Raw genomic sequence first — 26312 nt, forward strand, 5'->3', positions numbered from 1 at the left:
AAGGAAATTTTTGTTTAAAGTAAAATCTCTACAGCCTTACTCCTTCACTTAAGGTGTGAAAACTAACAAAGAACATCTTCTGAGCCTCTCAACAAGTCCTTTAGCAAACTCAGGGGAAACCAGAAGGGATGTGAAAAACAAGCATCATGAGACCCATAGAACACATTGGGATTACTCATGGGTAAATTGTTTGCAGGAATCGGCCTTAACCCACCCCCCCATTACCAGTAAAGGAGTATTTAACACATTAAGAATATATTCCCAGTCCCTGTATATTTTCCCATGATTGTAGTACCCTTGTGTGTGTGAGACACACGCTATTTACCTCGATTTGCCACTGTTGGGACCTGTGTGTGGTTTCACCCCTAGGAATTTTACAAATAAAGTCCTGCACGGAGAAAACTGAACAGCTGCTCCATCTACAGTTCCCTTTCCTCGACTTCCCACCCTCAACAGCAAAGGAAACAAGGGAGAAGCGCTCACCACCTGCTTGGAGCCCTGCTGCTCTAGAGCTCAGCGCTCTGGGGCTGTCCCACTGCTCCGCCAAGGTCGCCCCCCTCCGGGGAGGGCTCTAGCTATCACTCCCTCCACTGTCTGCTAGGCTGCGGCGTCAGTACCTCAGTAGTTGTGGGTTTAGGGCTATGCAGTCAGGTGATTAAAGAAGGAGCTTCCCGCTCTTTTCTCCACTTATGGGATACGCCCTTTCAACAGGCGTTGGGAACCTTCCTCTGCTTTTCGGATTTGCTGTTGCAAACTCGTGTGAACAGATGTTGGGCGCTAGCACTTTCTGAGATTGTCACTCACAACCCAGCCGGAGGCAGGACAAAAGCTGCAGCGATAAGGACAAGGAAGGATTGCAAAGAATACGTGTGTGTTACCCGGAATAAAGCACTCACCCGGCCTCTGCGGCATCAGCCTGCATTCTTTGCACCCCCACGTCTGAGTTCAAGGAGTGTTTTGGGGTGTGCAAAATGTGCAGGAGGAGGCTCCTTGCCACCACAGCGGAAGAATCAAAGGGGACTGGAAAATCAGCTATAGCGCGCGGCGTTTTCCCCTGGGGTTAAGAGACCGGGTCAGGGGGAGGGAAGCAGGACGCAAACGCCCCAGCCCGAAACCTCCAAGCTTCGGCAGACCCGAGCGTGTGTCCCCCGCGCCCTGAGAGCGCCCCCCCCCGGCCGCCGGCCGCAGAGCGAAGCGCAGGACAGGCGTGAAAAGGGCGGAGCTCGAGGCACTGCGGGGGGGGGGAAGGGGAGGGGGTTATTTGCGGGAGGGGGCTTGGGGAGGCGGAATGCGCATGCGCTCACGCCCTTTATGACGCGGACTGCCTGAGTAGCCGGCAAAGATCAAAGCGGGAGGGGGAGCCGAGCCGGGCCGGGCCGGGCCGGGCAGCAGAGCTAAGCTAACTGCACGCTCAATAAAACGCTGTCTGGCAGCCAGGAGCCAGCGCAGAGCCAGGGACACTCCCCCCTCCCCCCCCCCCCCAGCCTGGCCTTTTCCTCCTTGCAAAGTGTCCAGGGGCAGCAGCCGCTCGAGCCGAGTCCCCGGGGCGGGGGATGAGGCGCCGGCAGGAGCAGCGGCGCACACATGGGTAGCCTGGCGCACGCATGATTTAGCCGGGGCAGCACGGGGGGGGAGGAGGAGGAGGCGGCGGCGGGGGGCAGAGCGGGAGGCAGCGGGGCGGGGGAGTCGCGCTCCGCTTCCTTGCGGGCGGCTGAGGCGGAGCAGCCGCTGCTCCATGGAGGCGGAAAGTGGAAGCGAGGCGAGCTAGGCAGCCCGGCCGGCCGAGCGGCGCTGGCTCACCATGGATTGCAGCCTCATCCGCACGCTCATCAACAGATATGTAAGTACCCGGGGCCGCGCCGCGAACTCGCCGCGGGGCGCTCTCGGGGGCCGCTTCTCCCCGGCGTGCGGGGGAGCCAAGTGCCCGCGTTAGACCCACGCTGGCCCGGGGAAGCGCCCCGGTGACCCCTGCAGGGCGCTGCGAAGCCCCCGTCACTCCATCCTCCCTGCCCGTGACCGCTTGGTGCCCTTTGGGAGCAGCCGCTCCGCTCCCTGCCGGGGGTGGGAACCCGGCCCGGCAGCAGGTTGCCGTGGAAGCGGTGGCGGGCGCGCCTGGCTGCGAGCACTTGCACAGCGGCAAACCACGGGACTCCCGGGACTCCCCGCACTTTCCAGCTCTGCCCCCTCGCTTCCTGCCTCTCTCCGCCGGCCCGTTTCCTTCTGCAAAGCGCGGCGGCGGGGGCGCCGGGTCAGTGTCGGCCGCTAGTTGCTTGTAGGACGTCAGAGATTTGAACTCTCCAGGCTGGACCAGCAGGTGCCTCTCATGTGAACGCGCTTACAGGGCGAAGTATAAACACTTGTTCTGGCTCTAATTGCCTTGCATTGCGTCGATACAATATTTTTGACTAGCCTGATGGGCTAACTATTCGCTGGTGAGTAGCTGAATAGTACAGTGTTTCGAGCTATTCAGTAAGTGAAAACTATATTTGATGCAATATGATGAATGTTATTGCTCGACGGTAAAAAATCCATCGAGAGAGGGGTGGCTGTGTTTACTAAGTCCATCTTCCGCTTTTGGAAGCCTTTACATCTGAGATAACATACTTGACACCCCATATCTCTCCAAACCTAGTGAAATACAAACCCTTAAGGTAGCACTCCAAGACAACATAGTTATTTTAGTCAAATTGGTTACAGTGAACCAGAATAAATCTGTTCTGACAGTGACTCTCTTTTCTGTTGAAGGCTGATAGTAAGTGATCAGTCATGAGTTTTTGATAGTCTCATGATTTGCAGGGAGGTCAGGAGAAGCCTTCAGGGCTTATCATTGCACATGATGGATATGGTTTACACAGTTGTTAGTGTTCCCCAAATAGGTATGGGTATTGTCATGCACTCTTTTACTAAAGCAAAAGTCAGCTTTCCTACCTAAAACAAGGACAATTTACTATACACAAAAATAAGTAATACTACCGGAGTGGACCAGAATTAGCATTAACAGCAAATCATATTTGATTTAGAACTTTTTAAGGATTGAATTTACAGGTATTTCTCACAAAACTAAGGTGACATTCACTGTTAAGTGCAAAGTAATGCACATGTAGAAAAAAATAATCCTAACTATATGTACAAAATGGTTCTAAATTAGCAGTTCTCATTCAAAAAAGAGATCTTGGAGTCATTGCGAATAGATTTCTGAAAACATCGGCTCAACGTGCAGCCGCAGTCAAAAAGCTACCAATGTTAGTAGCTGTTAGGCAAGGAATACATAATGAAACAGAAAATATCATAAACCTATGGTATGCCCACACCTTGAATACTGCATGCAGTTCTGGTCACCCTGTCTCAAAAAGATGTATTAGAATTGGGGGGGGGAAAAAAGTACAGAGAAGGGCAACAAAAATGGTTAGGGGTATAGAACAGCTTCCATATGAGGCGAGATTAAAGAGACCTGGACTCTTCATTTTAGAAAAGAGACGACTAAGGGGGATATGACAGAAGTCTGTTAGACCATGAATGATTTGGAGAAAGTGAATAGGGAAGTGTTCTTTAACACTTCATGTAGCACGAGAACCAGGGTCACACAATGAAATAATAGGTTGCAGGTCTAAAACAAACATAAGGAAGTACTTCTTCACACAGCCTGTGGAACTCATTGCCAGGGATGTTGTGAAAGCCAAAATTATAACAGGGTTCAAAAAAGAAAGGTCCATTAATGGCTATTAGTCAAGATGGTCAGGCTGATCCCAAGCTCTGGGTGTCCCTGAACCTCTGACCATCAGAAGTTGGGACTGGACGACAGGCGAAACCAGAAACAATACAGAGAGATTAGAAATATGGGCAGGAAACTGAAACTACATGTGAACTAATGCAAATTAGTACATTGGGGAATGGGGGGAAGCCAAACCATAAATATTGTATGAGATGGGGGTAATGCTAAGAGACTTTGGGGTGTTCAATGTATGTGTAGGTGTTTTTATTTTTTTGTTTTGCTTTTTTTTTTTTGGACTGCATGTTCAGAAATATCTTGTCCTAGGTCAGGGAGATGATTTTCACTCTCGGTGAAACAGTAGCTAAAGTACCCAGTTTCTTTCTAAGCTCTTCAGCCAGAAAGATATGGACAAATTGGAAGGAAATGAGAAGAGTTTGGAGGGAAAAAACCAAAGAGAATAAAATGATGGGTGTTGAAGAAATTTCCTTGTGGCAAGACTTATAATGCTTCAGCTAAGGGGTGGGTAGGTGGGTGGATGGGGTGGCAAGGGAGGTAACTATATTCACACATCTTTAGAATGTAACCCTGAAGAAAGGAGAGGCATTTCTAAATATTGTACAACTTTAAGTCTTAATCCTTCAGTTGGATCTTCATTGTGGAGGATTCAGCTCAGGTGTACTCTTATGCCTATGTAGAGCCCCATTGTAGGCAGCAAGTCTCCATTTAGGTGCAAAAAGAAAAGGACTACTTGTGGCATCTTAGACTAACCAATTTATTTGAGCATAAGCTTTCGTGTTTCAGGCAGTTGATAGATTTCCACTCCATACGGCTAAATGCAGTGCCTTAGATTTCCACTCCATACGGCTAAATGCAGTGCCTTACATAAGGCACTGCATTTAGCCGTATGGAGTGGAAATCTATCAACTGCCTGAAACACGAAAGCTTATGCTCAAATAAATTGGTTAGTCTCTAAGGTGCCACAAGTACTCCTTTTCGTTTTGCGAATACAGACTAACACGGCTGTTACTCTGAAACCTGTCATTTAGGTGCAGTGATTTGTCAGTGCGGATCCAATTGCAGGATCCGGCTTAAGCAAAGGCCAGTTTTGGATATAGCTGTGCTTTGAAAAATGATTTCCAAGTTCTAACAAATAGTCTTTCAGAGGAAGTACTGCAAACAACTTTGGTAAAACCAGGCTAGAGAATATGCTAGAAACTATTCTAAGAAGAGAGAGAGCATGTAAAAATCATTATGTACTTGGGGGAGGATGGACTGTATCATCTAAGTTTCTTTTTAGTTTTGATGATTAAACAGGATAAAAATTTAAATGCAACCACTTCATAAGCTGAATTATGGAGTGTTCCTGTTTCTCAATGCTCAGAACTTTCTGCTTCAGAATAAAGTCAAGATATGTGGGAGAATTAAAAAGATCTTTATAATTCACCAGATTTTCTAGACTGGCTTCTATGAATGGCATACTTCATCAGTTGCATGTTATTACATTGCTAGGAGCAGGTAAACTATCTTTCCTATTTTCTCTGTGCATCTTGTTGGTTTCTTAAATTTGAATTATTATTATTGTTGTTGTTGTTTTTATGAAGACTCATGGAAGAAGCAGCTGTGGACACTATAAGGTTTACCACTTCAGAAAACTCTGCAAGTAGATGTCTAGCCAGTTACTTTTCCCAACTCAGTGATTGAACTGTTTGTTTTAACCACGGCAGTAAACATACTCTTGCAATATTAAATGCCATCCCTGAAACTGATTGGCGTGAATGATTAGATGTCCATGCCATAGCATAGATCTTTATCACTGTTACTGAATAGATGACACCCACACACTCGTCTCATCTTTGTCCTCATTCCAGAACTTTTTAAAAGGCTGGTGAGTAGGGGGGATGGTACTGCTGGAGGAAAGCCATAGAGAAAAGGTCGGTTTTATGTTTGCGTAAACAATGTCAAGCTCAGACTTAGTCTGACTTCCTGTGGTAAGTTGAGGTCCTACCACTAAGAATTCTCTGCCCCTGAGTCTTTTCCTGAATCATTTTGGCTACAATGGTTTTGTGGTGTGTAGTTGTCTTGGTGGATTGTGGATGGATAAATGGTCTCTAAGGTATGCAGGTGCTAGCCTATTAGAGGCTTTGCAGATTAATAGTGTTTCCCTGGCCGAATCCAGACTAAACTTGGCTGAGTGATATAATCTCTTCACGCTCTGGCTAGTAAACAAATGCTGCATGTTGAATTAGTTGTAGCTTCTGTGAGGTGGTCTCTGTCAGTCCTAGATAACTTCCAGTTGTGTAGTTTTGAGGTTAAAACATTGGGGTTTTTTATTCAAAAGGAAAGGTCGGTCTCCTGGCTTACCAAAGGTGAGAGGTTGTAGTCCTTGCTGCAGTTGGAATCTATGTCCAAAAGCAGTGAAGTCCAGCGTAACTTCAAGGTTATGCAAAAACTTTTGGATCTGATGCCCTTAGTTCAGGGTGAAGTTTGTTTTGGCTAGCATCTTCAAATGTTTTTGTCTAGTGTTTTACCTGAATTGTTAGTCATTTGTTTCCTTATTTGTTCCGGGTATGAGGACCCTTGATAATGACATTGGTTTGCCAATGCAGCCTGACTTTAACCAGTATGCTGAGCACTTCCAAATATCATACTGTGTCCATGCCATCTCCCTGAGTGGTGGGAGAACACTCTAGAAGAGTAGAGGTGCTAATAATAACAGTGTAGTCAAATCCAAATGCATTCTGCCTCCTTTCTGCAAATTATTCTCTGCTTCCACATATACCCTGTCCTATACACCCCTATAGGGCTGTGCGTAGGGGAATAACTTATGAGAGATCCCAATATTTGAACAGATTGTAAATGCTTTGGGTTCCTTGAGGATAAATGGTGTGACAGGAATATACATTTTTTTTTTTTTTATATTTCCATATGAGCTTTGTTTACTGAAAGTAGTGCTTTAGTGGGTTTCAGTTTGTTGAGCATAGTACATGGGTTCTTAATTGAATATTTGTACTTCATTATTCATAGTTTTTCTGTAATATAGAACAGAAGCTTCTGACTAAATATATACTGTTTAAGTTTAAACCATTCAGTTCCCTGAAGTCTTGAACATGTTTTGATTCTTATGGCAAACAATGAAAATTAATTTCCTAATATACATGATTAAAAATCTGTACAGCTTGTAGACAAATTTTTTTTTCTTTTCTCAAGTTAATTAGACTGACTTTTTACGGGGAGAAATAGACTTGAATTTTGGCCGATTTTTACAATGAAGTTAAAGTAACTTCTATGTCTGTGATGGGGGTATACAAACCCCACACTGGGCCCAAAGGAGCAATGCCTCAAACTGAAGGGTCACATAAGACGGATGTTACTCAGGGCAGCAGACTTTTACACTTTATAGGAAGGAATTTGCTGATGTTCCTTCCCACAGGGCCCTGGGCTAGGACCTGGTGGAGAGGGGAGGGCCTGTGTTCTGTACCATGCCCCACTTATGGCCAAGGCCCAGATGCAGAGGGGAGGCACAAACTCCCAGCCTGGAGTCAGGAAGCAGGCACCATTAACGCTCTTCTTCTCCCCTTCCTGTACCTTCCCCCGCCCCCCCCCGGGCCTCGAAAAAAGAAGATGGAGGTCAGGTGCACTAACCACCAGGAAACCCAGCTTTCCAAGAACCCTATCACAATATCCGTGATAATACTCCCTGGTAATTTATCTGGTTTTACAATCCCAGTTTTGTTTTAAAAAAATGTTTCTTTCCTCTGTTGTTGTATGAATGATTAAAGCAAACTGGAAATCATACTGTACAGGGAAATATAGGGAAACTGATTATACACAAACTGAAACTAGTAGTAATAGAGAATCTTTTTCTCTAAACTCACAGAAGTTTACTATAGCTATTAATAACTATATCGGGGAGGATTTGATTTAAATCACTAGTCAGGAAGACTCTCTATTTTAATTATGGATTTCTACATAGAAGTACATTCTTGTTGGTTGTTAAACTCAGACAGATGTAGGTTTCATTTTTAGAAGGTACACACTATACATTTTTTAAGTGATTTATTTTGAAAACTTTTCAGATTAGTTTTATAGCTGTATCAGAAAATGAATGATTGTTCGGTTATTTCATTTACCAAAGGTAACTGAAGCAGATATTTATGAAGTCATTTGGAGGTGAACTATCTCCAGTTCAACAGGTTTATCATTAATATTTGGAGGATTTCTTTGCCTTGCTGTATTAGGAGGAGAAGATCACCAGACAGACATTTAAATTGTTTTATTCAACTAAAACAACATTATGTATTTTGGATTTTTTTCTTCAACAGTTAACATCTAATACCTTAACAAAACAAGCATATGAATTTTTGAATTTAAACTTTCAAGTTCTTGTAAAATCAGGTTTGTTTTAGTTTTTTAACTAAAATAGCTAAATGAAATATATTTTAAAAAAAAAATTAACTTGACTATGTCAGCCAGGTCAACATGAGAAACTTAAAATATTGGCTTTTGCAGCTAACACAATCGTCTTCACCTTCATTTATATATACTACTTGTTTTCCAATATATACTAAATATATATTCGTACATCATTTTCCCACGTTTTTCCCCTTGTCATACAATAGTAGTTGAAACAAGAAAAACAAAAGGGGAAAGTCTTGATTTTTTTTCACTTTATTTTATAGTCCATTCAAATCAAAATATCTCAAATTGGTTTGTAAACTGCATTCTGAATGCAATAACTCTGGATTAGCTGGAAAAAGTTACTGTATATAAATGCCGTAATTGGCTACTATTTAAAATATCAAGACAGTTGGATAACTCGAGCACAGTTTAAACAGATTTGAATGTAATTGGAAAATGGAGGGAGTTTTGAGACAACACAAGCTGATTTTTTTTTCTCCCTTCCTTCTCCCCCACTTAAAAGATGAAATTGTGCCTTAAGGCTGGCTGGGCAGATGATGTTATAGCACATACTACTTAACTGGATTTGACTTAGCAGGCTATTTTGTTCATGAAATACAGTTATCTTCTCATTTAAATCTTTTAGTCAAATTGTATTTTTCCTGAGTACCATTTCTGAACCCATTGGTTTACCATTATATGAGATAATGTAACATTTCCATTGGTATAATTGTCAAGGGACATCTCAGTTGAAATTCAGCCTGAACTACAAGGCAGAACTGGAATGCTGTTTGTCTCCTCTGCTATAATTGCCATAGCAACAATTGCAGGTAGGGAAGCAAACCAAGTCTTCTTTCTCTGTTAGAAAGACACCAGTTTTTCATTTTAACTGTAAAGAGTCTGTTACAGAGCTGTACCCTAAGTCCCCTTGGAAGGTGTTTGGATTGAATGTCTAGTATCATAAATGTTTCCTATTAAGGTTTATTGGCATCAAAAGTATTTTGAAATATTATTTTAAAAAGAAACGTGTACTTTCTAGCAGAAGATGACGTTCCGTACTAGATTATTTTAGAGGGGATGGATGGTCCACTAGCTACGGCTTAATGTGGGTCTCCCAGGTGCAGGCTCAATTCCCTGCTCTCCCACAGACTTCTTGTGTGACTTTGGGCAAGTGACTATTTGTTTCTTTGTGCCTCAGTTCTGCATCCCCCAAATGGGGGCAATAACACTTCCCTACCTTATAGTAGTGTAGGGAAAAGCCTGTGTACATTAAAGCCTGTGAGGTATTCACATACTGTGGTAATGGTGACCATGTAAGTACTACAGATAGGTGGGGTTTTTGGTGTCCCCCCTGCCCACCTCCCCCAGCACTACTTGTTTTCCAATTATACATGATTTACAGTAGCCTTGATCTGGATTTCTGAAAGTATCTCCTCAAACTTTGATTTATTTGATATGCTTTGATAGTAAAGGTCTCTGATAGTGTTTGCATTAAATTTCACTGGTTTCAGAGTAACAGCCTTGTTAGTCTGTATTCGCAAAAAGAAAAGGAGTACTTGTGGCACCTTAGAGACTAACCAATTTATTTGAGCATAAGCTTTCATGAGCTACAGCTCACTTCATCGGATGCATACTATGGAAACTGCAGAAGACATTATATACACAGAGACCATGAAACAATATCTCCTCCCACCCCACTCTCCTGCTGGTAATAGCTTATCTAAAGTGATCACTCTCCTTACAATGTGTATGAAAATCAAGGTGGGCCATTTCCAACACAAATCCAGGTTTTCTTACCCCCCGCCCACCTTGATTATCATGCACATTGTAGGGAGAGTGGTCACTTCGGATGAACTATTACCAGCAGGAGAGTGAGTTTGTGTGTGTATGAGGGTGGGGGGTGAGAGAACCTGGATTTGTGCTGGAAATAGCCCACCTTGATGATCATACACATTGTAAAGAGAGTGGTCACTTTGGATGGGCTATTACCAGCAGAAGAGTGGGGTGGGAGGAGGTATTGTTTCATGGTCTCTGTGTATATAATGTCTTCTGCAGTTTCCACAGTATGCATCCGATGAAGTGAGCTGTAACTCACGAAAGTTTATGCTCAAATAAATTGGTTAGTCTCTAAGGTGCCACAAGTACTCCTTTTTCTTTTTATTAAATCTCACTGAAATTGCATAGCTATTCTTTAGGACATTTGTTGTACTTGTTACATTATGAAGCTACAAATATCACTGACTTAAGAGGTGAAAGTGACCTTTTCAGGTTTAGTGCGTGTGTGTGTGTGTGTGTATAATTCTTATATGCAGGCACTGTCCTCTGTTTTATGTAGACTGATTTCCCTTTTTGAAACTTGTGACTAGTTAAGTTGTTTCCTTCGCTGTATCTGGAAGAGTCTAATACTTAAATACAAAAGATATAGCAATTCTGTTTCCTGGTGGCAGGGACTAATCTTGCTTCAGTTGGAGGATTAAATCTACTCTATTTTAAATGGAGGATTAAGGACAATTAGGTTCTTCCTCTAGATCACTACTAAGATATTACTTTGTGAAATCCCCTGAAATGCACATCTGCTAAAGCACCAGAAAAGTGTTGGTAAATTAATAAAACACATACATAATCTTTCTCTTTAAAAATAGAAATGGATTATATGCTGATAAAATGTACTAAATGCAGGGTGCTGGAACTAGGAGTGCTGGGGGTGCACACCCAGGCTTGGAGTGGTTTCCATCATATACAGGGTTTACAGTTTTGTTTTTAAATGGCTTTCAGCACCCCCATTATAAATATTTGTTTCAACGCCTTTGCTAAATACAACTTGTACTGTTTGTACACTGTTCTTCATAGGGTTAAATGTATAACAAGTATCATAAGCCATGCAGAATGTACCCTGCATTGGTCATTTGTAATTTACATTAGTGGACATGTAGATCAACTGGAATGGATTTCTTGAAATGTATGGTGGTTAATGCAATTAAAATAATAGGCTTAGCACTTTATACATCCCTTTATATTTTTTACAAGTACTGTTAGTTTTATAAAGCAATATAGTAATTAAGTACAGACACAAATATACACTAACTTTGCATGTATGAGAGTTTTTACACTGTACCTAATGAACATGAATTACCCCTCTTGAGGCGAACCTGAATCAGAAGGGGCATTCAATAATCTGTATTAAATCAGCACCCTTGACAGGAGGTGGTCATACAGTAAAAGTGGATATTGAAGTGTTTGAGTGTACATAGATCATATCTATTTAAACAAATAGATGTAAAATACTTAATCCTATGTGAAGGAAAAATAAATGACTTACTATTTTTGTTTTTGTTTGATGGATTAGTTGCAGAGAATATGACTGTTTAAAAGACAGATGAAAGTAAATTGGTTTTACTAGACTGACACTTGCCTTGGAGAAAGGAAAACCAAAATGTTTTCAAAATTTCATCTCTAAATCTAATAATTGTCAGTTATCAGTAACATATTTTCTTTTGTTTATAACAAGAATATTTGTTCAGAGTGCAGGGACTAGTTGGTTCTCTTGAATTACACTGTTCTCTCTCTGAATTCAGGTGCTATTTAACCCTGGCATCTTTTGGGCTGGCAACCAAATAAATGCTTCAAATACATAGATAGGTCCAGTCTCTGATGATTTAACCCACATATAAAAGGAAAGTGCATGTTGACCACTGTTTCTGTTTTTCTGAGGGCATAGAAAATGAGGAGAAAACTAATTGCTGGAAAAGTTTAGGTACATTCTGTTGTCTCGTCTTTTTAGAGTTGTGTAAACCATTATTTTAAATGAAACAGTGCCATGAAAGCTCTTACAAACCAAGCTGTCATTTAATCTTAATACAAAATGTGCCTAGGTATAAACAATACAATTTTATTATTGGAAATATGATACATGAAGAGGATGAGAATACTGCAAGTTAAGACCTAAGCAGTTTAACTTAATTATTTTTTTTATTTATGGCTTTGTCAATAACTGTTATGCTGGAGTTAGCAGATATATAATCTAAATGTTTAGAGTTAGCATTTAGTTTTGACTAAAATACTCCATTTATTGTTCTTAAGTAATGGTCAGCATTTTCCTTGTAAACCTAGAATACACACACATTGAAAATGCTGTTCATGTTAACTGGGATTTCCTGTATCTTCTATATAACAAATAGCAGTTACAAATTAACTAACGTTTTTGTGTTTTCTAAAGATCAGCTTTAACCGAAAGTACTCGAAAGCTTGGGTTTTTTGTTTTCATTTTGTTGTTTTGACTGAAACTCATCAGTCAAGTTATACTAGGAGCGAATATGCGTTTAAATCAACTTCCAGGCTCTAGACCCCCCTACCTGGCAACTTCTTTCTTGGATAGTTAAACAACTTCTGCTAAGATGGGACAGTTAAAAATGGGAAAAGACATTTTTCAGACAAATGGACAAAATTATAGCAGTTTAAGCTAAATTTAAATTTTTAATCGAATATAAACTTATTGATAAGTTTCTATAAAACAGTATAAGTACATATCTGGGTGGCGAAACTCACTAGCCAGCTGAGCTGCATACAGTAATCGTCAGAAGTTTGAGAGCCAGAGCGAACCTGCTGGGAGCCAAGGCTTGGGGCTTCAGCCCCACTTCTGCTGAAGCCGCGAGCCCCAGCAGGTGCATTCCACAGGGCGGAAGCCCTAAGACCCTCCTCCCCACTGGACAGAAGCTCCTACCCCACCATGCCACTGCAAGGCATATGTTCCAAGGTCCAGTCTGGTAGGCGGATAATGGGGAAGTGGAGTGTGGCTTGTGAGCCACACTTTAATGGTAAAAGAGCCACATGTGGCTTGCAAGCCAGAGTTTGGCCACCCCGGTGTGTATACATTAGTGTTTGCAGCTATTCCCACTTAAATTTTGTGTTTTTTCTAGTTATTCACTCATTTGTTGCTAAACCTTATCGTACTCTGTTGTGCAACAAAGGCCACGTTTCTGGTGCTTGACAAATACATCGGACATCTTTGTATTATTATAGCTTGACTTTGGCGGGGGGGGGGGAGGATTTTGATTTATGCATCTAGATAATCGCCTTGTTTCAATTTCCATACATTCATTTTAAACAAAAAATTCAAGGAAAATCTTGTAAGCAGTTCCTTTAAAAAAAACAAAAACATAACCATTCATTTCTGCTGTTATGAAGCTATAAGTCATTCATTTTAAGAAGTGAATGTTGAAGTACTATTAATCTCTTAAATGGTGTTAAGTGGTAAACTGTGAGTTACAGGAATAAAGTGACCAGATGGCCTAGTGTATCTGGCAGGAAGATTCTCTTGTATCTGTGTTTGGAGCAAGGGAAAGGGGAGATGTGATGAAGAACGCTGAGACTATTTTACTGCACTCACAGCTTTCATAGGGTTTGCAAATATGTTTTTGTTTCTGAGAGGTCACTTTACTCTTCAGCCAAGGAAAGTGTGGGCCCCTTATTGAATGAGGGAGGCAACCTAGTGACAGAGGATGTGGAAAAAGCTAATGGACTCAATGCTTTTTTTGCCTCTGTCTTCACTAACAAGGTCAGCTCCCAGACTGCTGCGCTGGGCATCACAAAATGGGGAAGAGATGGCCAGCCCTCTGTGGAGATAGAGGTGGTTAGAGACTATTTAGAAAAGCTGGACGTGCACAAGTCCATGGGGCCGGACGAGTTGCATCCGAGAGTGCTGAAGGAATTGGCGGCTGTGATTGCAGAGCCATTGGCCATTATCTTTGAAAACTCGTGGCGAACGGGGGAAGTCCCGGATGACTGGAAAAAGGCTAATGTAGTGCCAATCTTTAAAAAAGGGAAGGAGGAGGATCCTGGGAACTACAGGCCAGTCAGCCTCACCTCAGTCCCTGGAAAAATCATGGAGCAGGTCCTCAAAGAATCAATCCTGAAGCACTTGCATGAGAGGAAAGTGATCAGGAACAGCCAGCATGGATTCACTAAGGGAAGGTCATGCCTGACTAATCTAATTGCCTTTTATGATGAGATTACTGGTTCTGTGGATGAAGGGAAAGCAGCGGATGTATTGTTTCTTGACTTTAGCAAAGCTTTTGACACGGTCTCCCACAGTATTCTTGTCAGCAAGTTAAGGAAGTATGGGCTGGATGAATGCACTATAAGGTGGGTAGAAAGCTGGCTAGATTGTCGGGCTCAACGGGTAGTGATCAATGGCTCCATGTCTAGTTGGCAGCCGGTGTCAAGTGGAGTGCCCTAGGGGTCGGTCCTGGGGCCGGTTTTGTTCAATATCTTCATAAATGATCTGGAGGATGGTGTAGATTGCACTCTCAGCAAATTTGCGGATGATACTAAACTGGGAGGAGTGCTAGATATGCTGGAGGGGAGGGATAGGATACAGAAGGACCTAGACAAAATGGAGGATTGGGCCAAAATAAATCTGAAGTTCAGTAAGGATAAGTGCAGGGTCCTGCACTTGGGATGGAAGAATCCAATGCACCGCTACAGACTAGGGACCGAATGGCTAGGCAGCAGTACTGCGGAAAAGGACCTAGGGGTGACAGTGGATGAGAAGCTGGATATGAGTCAGCAGTGTGTCCTTGTTGCCAAGAAGGCCAATGGCATTTTGGGATGTATAAGTAGGGGCATAGCGAGCAGATCGAGGGACGTGATCGGTCCCCTCTATTCGACATTGAGGCCTCATCTGGAGTACTGTGTCCAGTTTTGGGCCCCACACTACAAGAAGGATGTGGATAAATTGGAGAGAGTCCAGCAAAGGGCAACGAAAAATGATTAGGGGTCTAGAACACATGACTTACGAGGAGAGGCTGAGGGAGCTGGGATTGTTTAGTCTGCAGAAGAGAAGAATGAGGGCGGATTTGATAGCTGCTTTCAACTACCTGAAAGGGGGTTCCAAAGAGGATGGCTCTAGACTGTTCTCAGATGACAGAACGAGGAGTAATGGTCTCAAGCTGCAGTGGGGGAGGTTTAGATTGGATATTAGGAAAAACTTTTTCACTATGAGGGTGGTGAAACACTGGAATGCGTTACCGAGGGAGGTGGTAGAATCTCCTTCCTTAGAGGTTTTTAAGGTCAGGCTTGACAAAGCCCTGGCTGGGATGATTTAACTGGGAATTGATCCTGCTTCGAGCAGGGGGTTGGACTAGATGACGTTCTGGGGTCCCTTCCAACCCTGATATTCTATGATTCTGTGATTTAATGAAGGAAAGCTTGAAATACTTTCTGTTGTGGGAGAGGAGGTGGATTCCAGTGAACACACAGACTTAAATGTGTGACATACTAGATTGATTGATTTTTTTTTTAGAAGATTTGAGCTCTTAAATTTGGGGTGCTATTTCTTCCCCCAAAGGGGGGTTTCCAGCCATTTGAATTTCTTTTTAAGGGGTGAGTTACCTTAGCCAATAACTGACTGTAATATTGTGCTCAAACACTTATCTCTGAAGGCTTGTGCTGACATGGGTGTGTATGACTGAGATATCCCTGTGGCACCTTAGAGACTAACCAATTTATATGAGCATAAGCTTTCGTGAGCTACAGCTCACTTCATCGGATGCATGACGATGTAGCTCATGAAAGCTTATGCTCAAATAAATTGGTTAGTCTCTAAGGTGCCACAAGTATTCCTTTTCTTTTTGTAAATACAGACTGACACGGCTGTTACTCTGAAACCTGAGATATCCCTAAGCATTTGTCATTGTTTGCATAATGGAAAAGTCTAAATATAATTTTGTTTATAATAATAAAAAGCGCCTGTACACAGGCTCTCTGTGCCCTGCTAATTATTTAAAATGACAAAAACAGTTTGGCGAAACCACAATTGGGGTAGAAATACCAAAGGAAACTACCGACAGTCTGACGCATACTTGAAGGGTGGATAGGATTGGTGAAGATCCTTGCCAGAGATGGGGAGAAGTTATAGCCGTGGTTCTCAACACCTCTTCCTACTCATGCTATCAAATCTTTACTTTCTTTTTTTCTTCCCTAGGAGCGCTTTGTTGTTGTGTAACAGTGGCTGCCTGTTTTGTGGCTCCTCCCTGAGGTGGTGGTCAGAGCCAGTTGTGGCTGCCTTTTTTTGATGGGGGCAGAGCTACCCTTTTCCTTCTTTGTGGGCACGCTGGCCTGGCGGCAGCAAGGACCTGACACTCCTACTACTGGAGCTCATGCTCTGCTCATTTCATCAAGTGGCAGCTCAGTGGAGCGGGGGAAGGGGTGGGTGTGTGTGTGTAAGGGGTGTATTCCTCACATGGTGGCTATTGCACTGGCTTTGCTCCCCTTCTTATGGCACGAGGGAAAAGGCGAAGTATTTGTATGAACTTCCAGTGCTGCCAAGTGCGTGGGTTCTTGGTAAGAGCACTTCTAACTGGATGCACCGAGGGCATCATGAGAGATTTGTCCCATAAATTGGGGCCTAATCCAGCAACTTGCTGACATCCTGTGAGGTACTGAGTGCTCCTTGGGGACCATCCAGCATTGGAAAGGAGAGGAATAAATGACCAGAACATTATCTAATTTTCACAAATCCAGAGTAATAAAGAAGAATGTGGGGTGGTATGGTAGTGGGAATGTGAGAGAATGTTGTGGTGTGGAGTTATTTCTTTAATGCCTTTCATTCTTCATGAAGGCCAGACGTGCATGATCAACTGAAAGCGTAATGACTACAGGAAAATGGAGGAGCCATTATGTGCTCAGAAATTACTCCCACACCTACATTAGAACATCTTTTATTGAAGATGAATATTGGTCAGTACACCAGAGTTATCCCTTACTCTTGTCCTTGGTAAGCAGTTATATCTTCAAGTCTTCCCCAGACAACCACAGACTGGCAGCAGGGATCTTTTGGTCTAAGGCCAATTTCTAACAGTACAGCATGCAAATAATTTCAGTAGTGGCTTGTCTGGCTTGGAGGCAATTGCTCTCTTAATTGAGCCATATTATATCCTTTGGTTTTTCTTCAAAGGTATTTGGATTTCACTTTTCATTTTATTCTGAAAGCAATTGGTAAAATACAATAACTTCTCAAGAACTTGTCTTTTAAAAATATAAACAGGACTTCAGGGGATGAAGAAGGTAAAGTTCCTTTAAAGGGATTCTCAGTGAACCGCATATTGATCATTATGTATCGATAGCTTGAACTGCGTTTTGTTCAGACACTGTGGTCCTTTTTTTTGTGTGTGTACGTGCGTGTGCATGGCTCACATTAGCAGAATTTATGGGTGGTGCTAGTGTGGTAAGGTAGGATGTAAATGAATTTTTAAAACTCTTGAATATTTAACTTCTGTGGTTTTCATTGCTAATGAAATAACAAATATAAAAGTTATAATTCAAACAACCTATACATTTCCTCCTTCTCTTTACATGGAATTTAAGTCATTAGGATATTCAGTTATCAAAATGTGTGCCGTTATACAACAAAATCATTTTTCAAGTGTCATTATTCCTTTAAGAAATTAACAGAATTTCTCCCCTTTTTGTCTTTCAATATATTCAATATCTAATGGTTATCTTAAACTAGTTTGGATGTTACAAATCTAAAATATGTAAATTGGTCCTCTGGGACTGGATATTTAAAACAGGGACTGCAAATCTTTGTAATTCTTTCAAATTTTACTTGAAAACAACCATGTCTAAGTAATTGAATAACTCGTACCTTTCTAAAATCTGCACTGACTTTTTTTACAGTAGTTCCTGTCAGTCTGAAATTGCAATATGAGGAGAGATTCCTTTCCAAAAGTATTAACAAGAACTTCTTGTTCTTTCACTCTTGCAGGAAGCAATCTCAAAACAGCATGGAAGTATTGATGTAACTTGCCTTTGTAAAGATCTTAGAAGTTATTCAAATAGCAGTTGAGGGTCAGCTGGCAAGCAGAGTCTGAAGCATGTAGGTGAACAAAATAAAATTAGAACTAGAATCTTTGCTGGCTGTTTCCATCCAGCCACTCACTCTGCACCTGTCATATCCAAGTGGTCGCTGACAGTGGTGCTCACAGTCCCTACAGATGCTGCAAAAGGCTGGTCCCCTTCACTCCCAGCTTTCCAACTGTCTCCTGTCATCCTCACAGACTTTGGTTGTTTGTCATTAAATCAAGCCCTACAGGGTGTATTTGGCAGGTAGAAAAGATATGGAATGTCTCCGCAGACAAACTACCCCACCCTCGACAAAAGTCTGGTAATGCAGCTGGATGGAGAAATGCCCAATATCACTCTCAGAAGTTTGATGCGTCAAGGGAAAGCCACTATATATAGACAAGTAACAATGTCTTTAGTGGCTTTCCCTTGACGCATCAAACTTCTGAGAGTGATATTTGAACTGTTCATGATGCCACTCGAGAAACCCAAAGATATTTATACCCCTTTCTGTTTGTTTCTATAAAAACAGTTGGGTCCTACTTGCCATTTAAATTAAAAAGAAAATGGTCCCTCCTGCCTCTTTAGAAGACCTCTTGTTTTATCATCTGGCCAAATGATGGTGGTAAAAGATCCTGAGAGGTGTTTAAAACTGACTCTGGGTACAGAGAAGCATAATACTTTTAATAATTCACAAAATATGTGCTATGTTATAGCCATACAGAATATAAAAGGTCATAAAGATTACCAATGACTACTACTTGGTGGCTCTCTGTCTCATCCCTGGAGATTGTAGGCCTTTATTATAGCAGTGATTTGTGTATAGATCTCTACACTATGAAAACTACCTTAGAATTTATACTGAATCACCTGTTTTACCCTGAGATTATTGCTACTGCTTCTAAATACAGACATATCAATTAGGATAATGACACAGGGACAGGTTTCAGAGTAACAGCCGTGTTAGTCTGTATTCACAAAAAGAAAAGGAGTACTTGTGGCACCTTAGAGACTAACCAATTTATTTGAGCATGAGCTTTCGTGAGCTACAGCTCACTTCATCGGATGCATACTGTGGAAACTGCAGCAGACTTTATATACACACAGAGATCATGAAACAATACCTCCTCCCACCCCACTGTCCTGCTGGTAATAGCTTATCTAAAGTGATCATCAAGTTGGGCCATTTCCAGCACAAATCCAGGTTTTCTCACCCTCCACCCCCCCACACAAACTCACTCTCCTGCTGGTAATAGCCCTTCCAAAGTGACAACTCTCTACACAATGTGCATGATAATCAAGGTGGGCCATTTCCAGCACAAATCCAGGTTTTCTCACCCCCCCACCCGCATACACACAGACTAACCATAAAGAACTTATTAGGAAAAATGGAAAAATTTAGGAAATCACCCTGGAGAGGATGGAAGTGAACAAATAGGAGATGCAGGCACTTCACGCAGGGCACATCTCTTCGCTTATTCTCACCTCATTCATTTTACACCTCCAAACCCAATCTCAACTCTGGTTACAAGGAAAAAAAAGGCAACACCTCTCAGAAAACTCTTGGGTGTATTGGTGGTAGATGAACATCCTGTTATCTTTTTATAAGATACTGGGCTTGTGATCTGAAAATGAATTTGGGCTCCACTATTCCATGTGTTTTTAGTGAACTGACATAGTTGCACTTTTCTTAGCAGTTTGCGGAGAGAGCAGGGTTGACTTTGTGGAGATGGTTAGCACTAATACAAACCCTATGTAGGATTTTAATTTGTTTTTTTATGGAAATAGGAATAAAAATATTTGACCGTTAAATTTCAAATCGTTCATAGACAAAGTACAGGCTGTTTTTTGTACTACATATAACTAATTGATATGCAAGTTCCAGCCCAGACTGGCCATAAACTTGCCCAACCAGTCCTGAGACTTGCTTTTATTGAGTCATTAGATTTTAGAACAGACTGCAAATCTGAAAGTGGGTACTTGGAGGTATGAGTCAGCTGAACTGGCTACTTGAACTGGATTCAAACTACCTTATATAATCTTGTACTGTTTCTAGAAAGTATTTTTAAGGTAGAGCCTCTTGCTTTTGTTACACGGTAGCAGAGGATGTAATGTGAAGGATTTTTTCCACATAATTAGGCAAGGCTCTTGGCTGAGACATACCTTGGGATTTGACACCCATGCTGTTGGAAACAGGTGACCTACCATTTTGAGATCTGTGAGCTGGTGTTGGTGAGAGACCTTGACATGTTTTCTGCCATAACAGATATTTTTCTGTTCTGCTGTGATGTGGTAAATTGGCACTTGCAGAAGTCTTACAGTAAAATTAATCCAACAATGTGGAGGAGGGTTGGGCGGACTTCTCTGTTTCTGATGGAGTTCACCACCTCTCTGGATACTGCTAACTCCCCAGGACAATGATTGTTTTTATCCCTGGATTCCTTTTTAGATTAAATTATGAAAAGCTGTTAATACAAGTATCCTGTGAGATAGCATGAGGGATCTCAGTGCCACCTTCTTGGTAGACTGTAATGTGTCGAAAATTGAATCTAATGGTTTTCTGTAGCTCCTTCAGTATAAGTGCTTTGCACAGGTAAATTAGTGTTTGAATAGTAACTCCATAATGCACGTAATAAAGGATTCTGCTCTTTGTTCTTCTGGGGGGTGTTGGAAGCTCAAGTTGGGGTAAGTGTTTTGAGGGCATGTATTTTTACACTATGGTTGCTGATACAAAGCAATCTTGACTGTGTGGTAAGCTGGCCTCAAGCAAACTATGAATTTTAATAAAGCCAAATGTATACAATTAGAAACAAAGAATGTACCCCATCCTTACAGGATGGGGCACATCTATCCTGGGAAGCAGTGACTCTAAAAAGCGATTTGGGGGTCGTAGTGAATAATCAGCTGAACATGAGCTCCCAGTGGGATGCTGTGGTTAAGAGGGCTAATGCGAATCTTGGATGGATAAACAAGGGAATCTTGAGTAGAAGTAGAGAGGTTATTTTACCTCTATATTTGGAAGTGGTAGAACAGCTGCTGGGTTTCAGTGTCCAGTTCTGGTGCCCACAGTTTGAAAGATGTTGATCAATTGGAGAGAGTTCAAAGAAGACCCATGGGAATGAGTAAAGGATTAGAAAAAATGCCTTGTAGTGTAGATTTAAGGAGCTCAGTCCACTTAGTTTAACACAGAGACAGAGAAGGGGTGACTTGATTAGTCTATACATACCTATATGAGAAACAAATATTTAATAATGGGCTCTTCAGCCTAGCAGAGAAAGGTATAATATGACCCAATGACTGAAAGTTGAAGCTAGACAAATTCATACTGGAAACAAGGCACACATTTGCTGCACTCTCTACTCCCTCTGTCATGTAGACTGGTCAGCAATAGTTTGGTCAACCTGGGTTAAAAGTTGCAGGCAGGTTGACTACTCCAGGCATTGAGATAGTGTCCATCCATTGCCATGAGGTCATTGTATGTTAATGCTAGCCACACTACCTATGTGCTGATCTGAAGCTCAATTATGAGGCATTTAAAATATCAGATTTCGTATATTAGAACTTTCTCAGTGACTTTGCCTCAAAATAGGAGGTTGGAGACAAGGTTGAAGTTGGTCAGACTTTCTCTATATGGTGTTTTGTCTCTTGGAGAATCAGACTGAGTATTGTGTGTGTTAATGGGTTGGGGTGTGTGTGTGTGTGAGCTTCTCTGAAGGTGTCAGATTCCCATTAGCAGTGGGCATAGCTGTTCTTCTGTGGCTCTCACCAGCTGAGTGAGGTATGGACCTTTTTTCCTCAGGTAGTAGTGTAAATATTTCTTGTTGCTTTTAAAGGTTCATTGGATGTGATAGTGCCAAACTCTGTCAGAGAAAGCTAGTGGGCTGCTGCATTTCACTGAAAGATTTTCCTTTATTTTCTTCCGCAAGTGTTGAATAGCATTTTTATGTTTTGACACAAAATTACTTCAAAAGAACAGTTATTTTTAACTTTAAGCTGCTTTTTTTTATGGTGTCTTGGGGACAATATTTTTAATGAAATCCAGAATGCCAACTTTCGCTTTGCATTTTCTGGCTATTATCCAGACCATTTGCCATCATCTTACCATCTAAATGTAGTTCTTATATCTATTTCTAATTTATAATATTTCTATGCAGTGTTTCAGTGAGGATGCTAAAACAACCATATGGTAAATATTTAATAACAGTAGTAAAGACTACTTGTTCTCAGCAGGCTGAAGTCCAGTCCAAAAGGAAAGGAAATAGACTTTTGAAATTATTTATGAAATGCTGCATATAACAAGATGGTTGGCTTTATTGTTCAGTTTACTCATGTCATCTGTATATCAGAATGCTTTCAGCTTTAAGACATAAATGGTGCAAGTGAGCTTTAGATTTTTATTATGCTTTAAAAAAGAAAAAAAAAGTCCCATTGGAAGCCGTGGATCTTTTAACAGTGCCAATTGAAGGTGATGTAGTTCCATATCCAGGATGGTACGTCCATGATACAGTAGGTGATCTCATGGCCATCTGAAACCTTGAAGTTGAAATATGGATCAAGTAGATGACTCATCTCAAACTCTAAAAAAGCCTTTAAAACTGGAATTACCACCATTCAAGTTCTATTAAGTTTAACAGTGAAATTGTCACTTGATTTAGGTGTGGCCTCAGCTCTCTAGGGAATGTTACATCTCTTTAATTTACTGCTATTTAAAATGTGGGTCACAACAAAATTAATTTTGATTTGGAGTTAAAGCAACCTTTTAAACTAAAGTTAGAACTGAATTAAAAAAAAACTTAATAGAGGGAGGAAAGCCACAAACTCTAAATTTTTGCACAGTACAAACCAGAAGGGAAGTTCTAGTTAAAATATAGAGTTCAACCTTACCTAAAAGAAATTAAAAATTGGTGGAGGATATTTAGGATCTTGCTATAGTGGATTCAGTGACCTTTCATATGCTGATTATCAATAAGGTTTATACGCAATATAGAAAAAGCCAAACAACTTAAAATTCAAGGTGGTGTTGCCAGAGTATATTACTGTTCTCATAAGACTTGTGAAATAATGCAGTTTACAAGTATCAAAGTCCTCTTTGGAGCAGGTGAGTAATGGCTTTACAGTAAGGACATCTATCAAAGTTAAAATATCACTTAACTGGAATGTGGATGCCAGCAATCTAGTCTAGGTCACTGGAATATTATGGAGGCATTTGTAGCAGCTCCATGGTTAGTTATGTTGAGCTATGTACTCTTAGTGTGACCTAATATATTTCTGTTCCTTGATCTAGTTGTAGGCATGGATGTGTGGTGTGGGGGGGCATCAGGCTATGTACAAGACTTCTGGGGCTTTGGGGGAAATAAGAGGGATGAAGAGGACCAGAGCAGTGGCAGAGGGGAACAGAGCTGTGGAGAGCAAGGGGCCAGTTCAAGGACTCTACTTAGGGCTGCCAACTTTTCTAATCACACAAACTGAATACCCCTGCCCTCATAGGCGCTGACTTCCCCTCTGCCTGATGGGTGCTCATCCCCACCCCACCCCTGCCCTGCCTCTTCTCCGCCTCCTCCCCTGAGCACACCACCAAACAGCTGTTAGGCGGCGGGGGTGGTGGTGGTGCTGGGAAGTGCTGGGAGGGAGGAGGAGGAGCAGGGATGCAGCACTCTTGGTGAGGAGGAGGGGGGAGCTTGGCTGCTGGTGGGTACGGAGCACCTGCTCACTTTTCCCTGTGGGTGCTCCAGCCCTGAAGCACTCATGGAGTCAGCGCCTATACCTACCCCACCTCTTCTGAGACCCTGCCCCTGTTCACTCCATCCCCTCTCCCTCTGCTACTTGCTCTCTCCCATCCTCCCTCACTTGTTCATTTTCACTGGGCTGGGATGCAGGAGGGGGTGAGGGTGCTGGCTGGGGGTACAGCTCTGGGGTGGGGCCAGAAATGAGGGTTTAAGGTTGCAGGACAGGACTCGGGGCTGGGGGGTTGGGTGTGGGGGGGTGAGGACGCTGGCTGGGGGTGCAGGTTCTGGGGTGGGGCTGCGGATGAGAGGTTTAGTATATAGAAAGGGGCTCCGGGCTGGGGCTGAGCAGTTTGGCGTGCAGGAGGGGGCTCAGGGCTGGGGTTGGAGGGGGGGTGGGCTCCGGGAAGGAATTTGGGTGTGGGATGGGGCTTTGGGCTGGGGGATGCTGGCTCTGGGTGGGGCTGAGGAGTTTAGGGTGCAGGAAGGGACTCAGGGCTGGGGTGGGGGTGTGGCCTCCAGGAAAGAATTTGGGTGTGCGAGGGGACTCCAAGCTGGGGGATGCAGGCTCTAGATAGATCTGGGGATGAGGGGTTTGGGGTGTAGGAGAGGGCTCAGGGCTGGGGCAAGGGGTTGAGGTGTGGGAGGGGATACAGGCTCTGGGATGAAGTTTGGGGTGCAGGTGCCAGGCAGTGCTTACGCAAGGCAGTTTCCAGAAGTGACAACACATCCCTCCAGCTCCTAGTGGGAGGGGCAGGCAGGGGGCTCTGTGCTGGCCATGCCCGCATGTGCTGCCCCTGCAGCTCCCATTGGCTGCAGTTCCTGGCCAATGGGAGCAGCGGAGCCAGCACTTGAGGCAGGGGCAGTGTGTGGAGTGTCCCTTCCCCCCAGCAGCCCAAGACGATCCCTCTGCCTAGGAGCCAAGGGACATCTCACTGCTTCTGGGGAGCTGTGTGGAGCTAGGTAGGGAGCCTGCCAACCCCACACAAACCAGACTTTTAACAGCCTGGTCAGTGGCGTTGACCAGAGCTGCTGGGGTCTCTTTTCAACTGGATGTTCAGGTCAAAAACCAGACACCTGGCAATCCTAACTCCACTGTTTCTGCATTGTGGTATTGGCGCTTAAAAGGAAATATGTCAAATACTGATGATTTAGTATGCGAAAGACAGACTCCCATCAGCGCTGCAACCTCGGCCCACTTGCATGGAAGGGGAAAAAAGTGAAACCAGTGAATATTAAAAAGGAAGGAAATGCAGAGTCTGGGTTTTACTTCCCAAAAAAGGCATGTAACCTACCTTAGTTATGGCCTTGCACCAAAGGGCCAGCTGCTGAGAAGGTTGTCTCTAACTAGTGTCACTCTTTTGTTTTGTAGGTAAGTCTGTTCCAGAGGAGTACATTTCACTTCTCAAGGACAATGAAACTACCTAAAAGTATAAGTCTTGGTTGTGGGTAGGAAACAGTCCCTGAGGTGATGACTGCCCAGCTCATTGCAAGCTTTGAAGATCCAGACCGGGATCTTAAACTTAATCCTATATTTGACTGAGAGCTCCTGTAGTAATGAGAGCACTAAGGGGGGTTGATCATGACCTATGCTGGTCTGCAAGTAGAGAGCCATGGCTTTCACTAGTTTGAACTCTCATTTACTCTGGGTTTTTACTTTAATTCCATTGTGCCTTAACGGTGTGATCTATTCTTTTGGTAGTAGGGCTTATTTCTACTTGATGCTATTCTCTTCTATCCCTGATATTCATGGTTTTGTTGATCATAAACCATTATTTTAAAGATACAATATGCCTCCTGAATGAAAGGGCATTTTTTTTTTTGAAAGTATAAACTCAGTTAGAAGCGCTCATAAGAATTCTCAAACTTTTGACAAGGGAGGGGGGTAACTTAGAGAGGTTGTTAAAATATGTAGAACTTAATACATTAAGGCTGGGATTTTCAAAGGAACTTAAGTGAGGTAAATGCCCAACTCCCATTGCCCGCCACTGCACTAGGGGAATTAAGCACTCAAATCCAATTGCAATGCAACCTGTGGGCCGCAAGACAGTTTGTTTACACTGACAGTCCGCAAGCACAGCTGCCCGCAGCTCCCAGTGGCCACAATTTGCTGTTCCTGGCCAATGGGACCTGCAGGAAGCGGCGCAGGCTGGTTGCCACTTCCCACAGGTCCCATTGGCTGGGAACAGCGAACTGTGGCCACTGGGAGCTGCGGGCAGCTATGTGTGCGGACAGTCCATGTAAACAAACTGTTTTGCGGCCTGCCAGCAGATTACCCTGACAAGCCACAGGTTGCCCACCCTTGCTTTATAGCCTTTGAAAATCTCAGAACAAAACACTTCGAATGCAAATTTTCAAATGATAAACTTTCCCACTCCTGGAAAAGACAGTTTTCAAAGAACAGTTATGAGAACAAAGATCAACCCACTCCTCCAAAAGTAACAACTCAAGGCAATGAGGAGAGGCTCAAACAACAAACTGGAATTATTATTTAAGTATTGTCCTGTGTTGGGCAACACAGGACGATGCAATACCTGCTGTGAGGCACTTACAGCTTAAATACAACTTAATTTTGTCAAATTTCATTAGTGTACATAAAGAATTAATGCTATGAAATACATATTACATGCTCTGTTGCA

General features: G+C 42.6%; 1 protein-coding gene across 7 annotated transcripts in view; it reads left to right on the forward strand.

Annotated features, from left to right (window-relative positions):
- The first annotated feature begins 1671 nt into the window (after nt 1-1671).
- The window catches only part of ATP11A (ATPase phospholipid transporting 11A), a 220891-nt gene continuing 196250 nt past the window's right edge, over nt 1672-26312 (forward strand). For all 7 annotated transcript variants that reach the window (XM_073350104.2, XM_078853635.1, XM_073350114.2 and 4 more), the window contains exon 1: nt 1672-1840. In XM_073350104.2, coding sequence (XP_073206205.1) covers nt 1802-1840 — 39 coding nt within the window. In that variant the 5' untranslated portion in view covers nt 1672-1801. The remainder of the gene's footprint in view (nt 1841-26312) is intronic.

The sequence above is a fragment of the Lepidochelys kempii genome, chromosome 1 (assembly GCF_965140285.1).
Source record: "Lepidochelys kempii isolate rLepKem1 chromosome 1, rLepKem1.hap1, whole genome shotgun sequence".
Classification (NCBI taxonomy): domain Eukaryota; kingdom Metazoa; phylum Chordata; order Testudines; family Cheloniidae; genus Lepidochelys; species Lepidochelys kempii.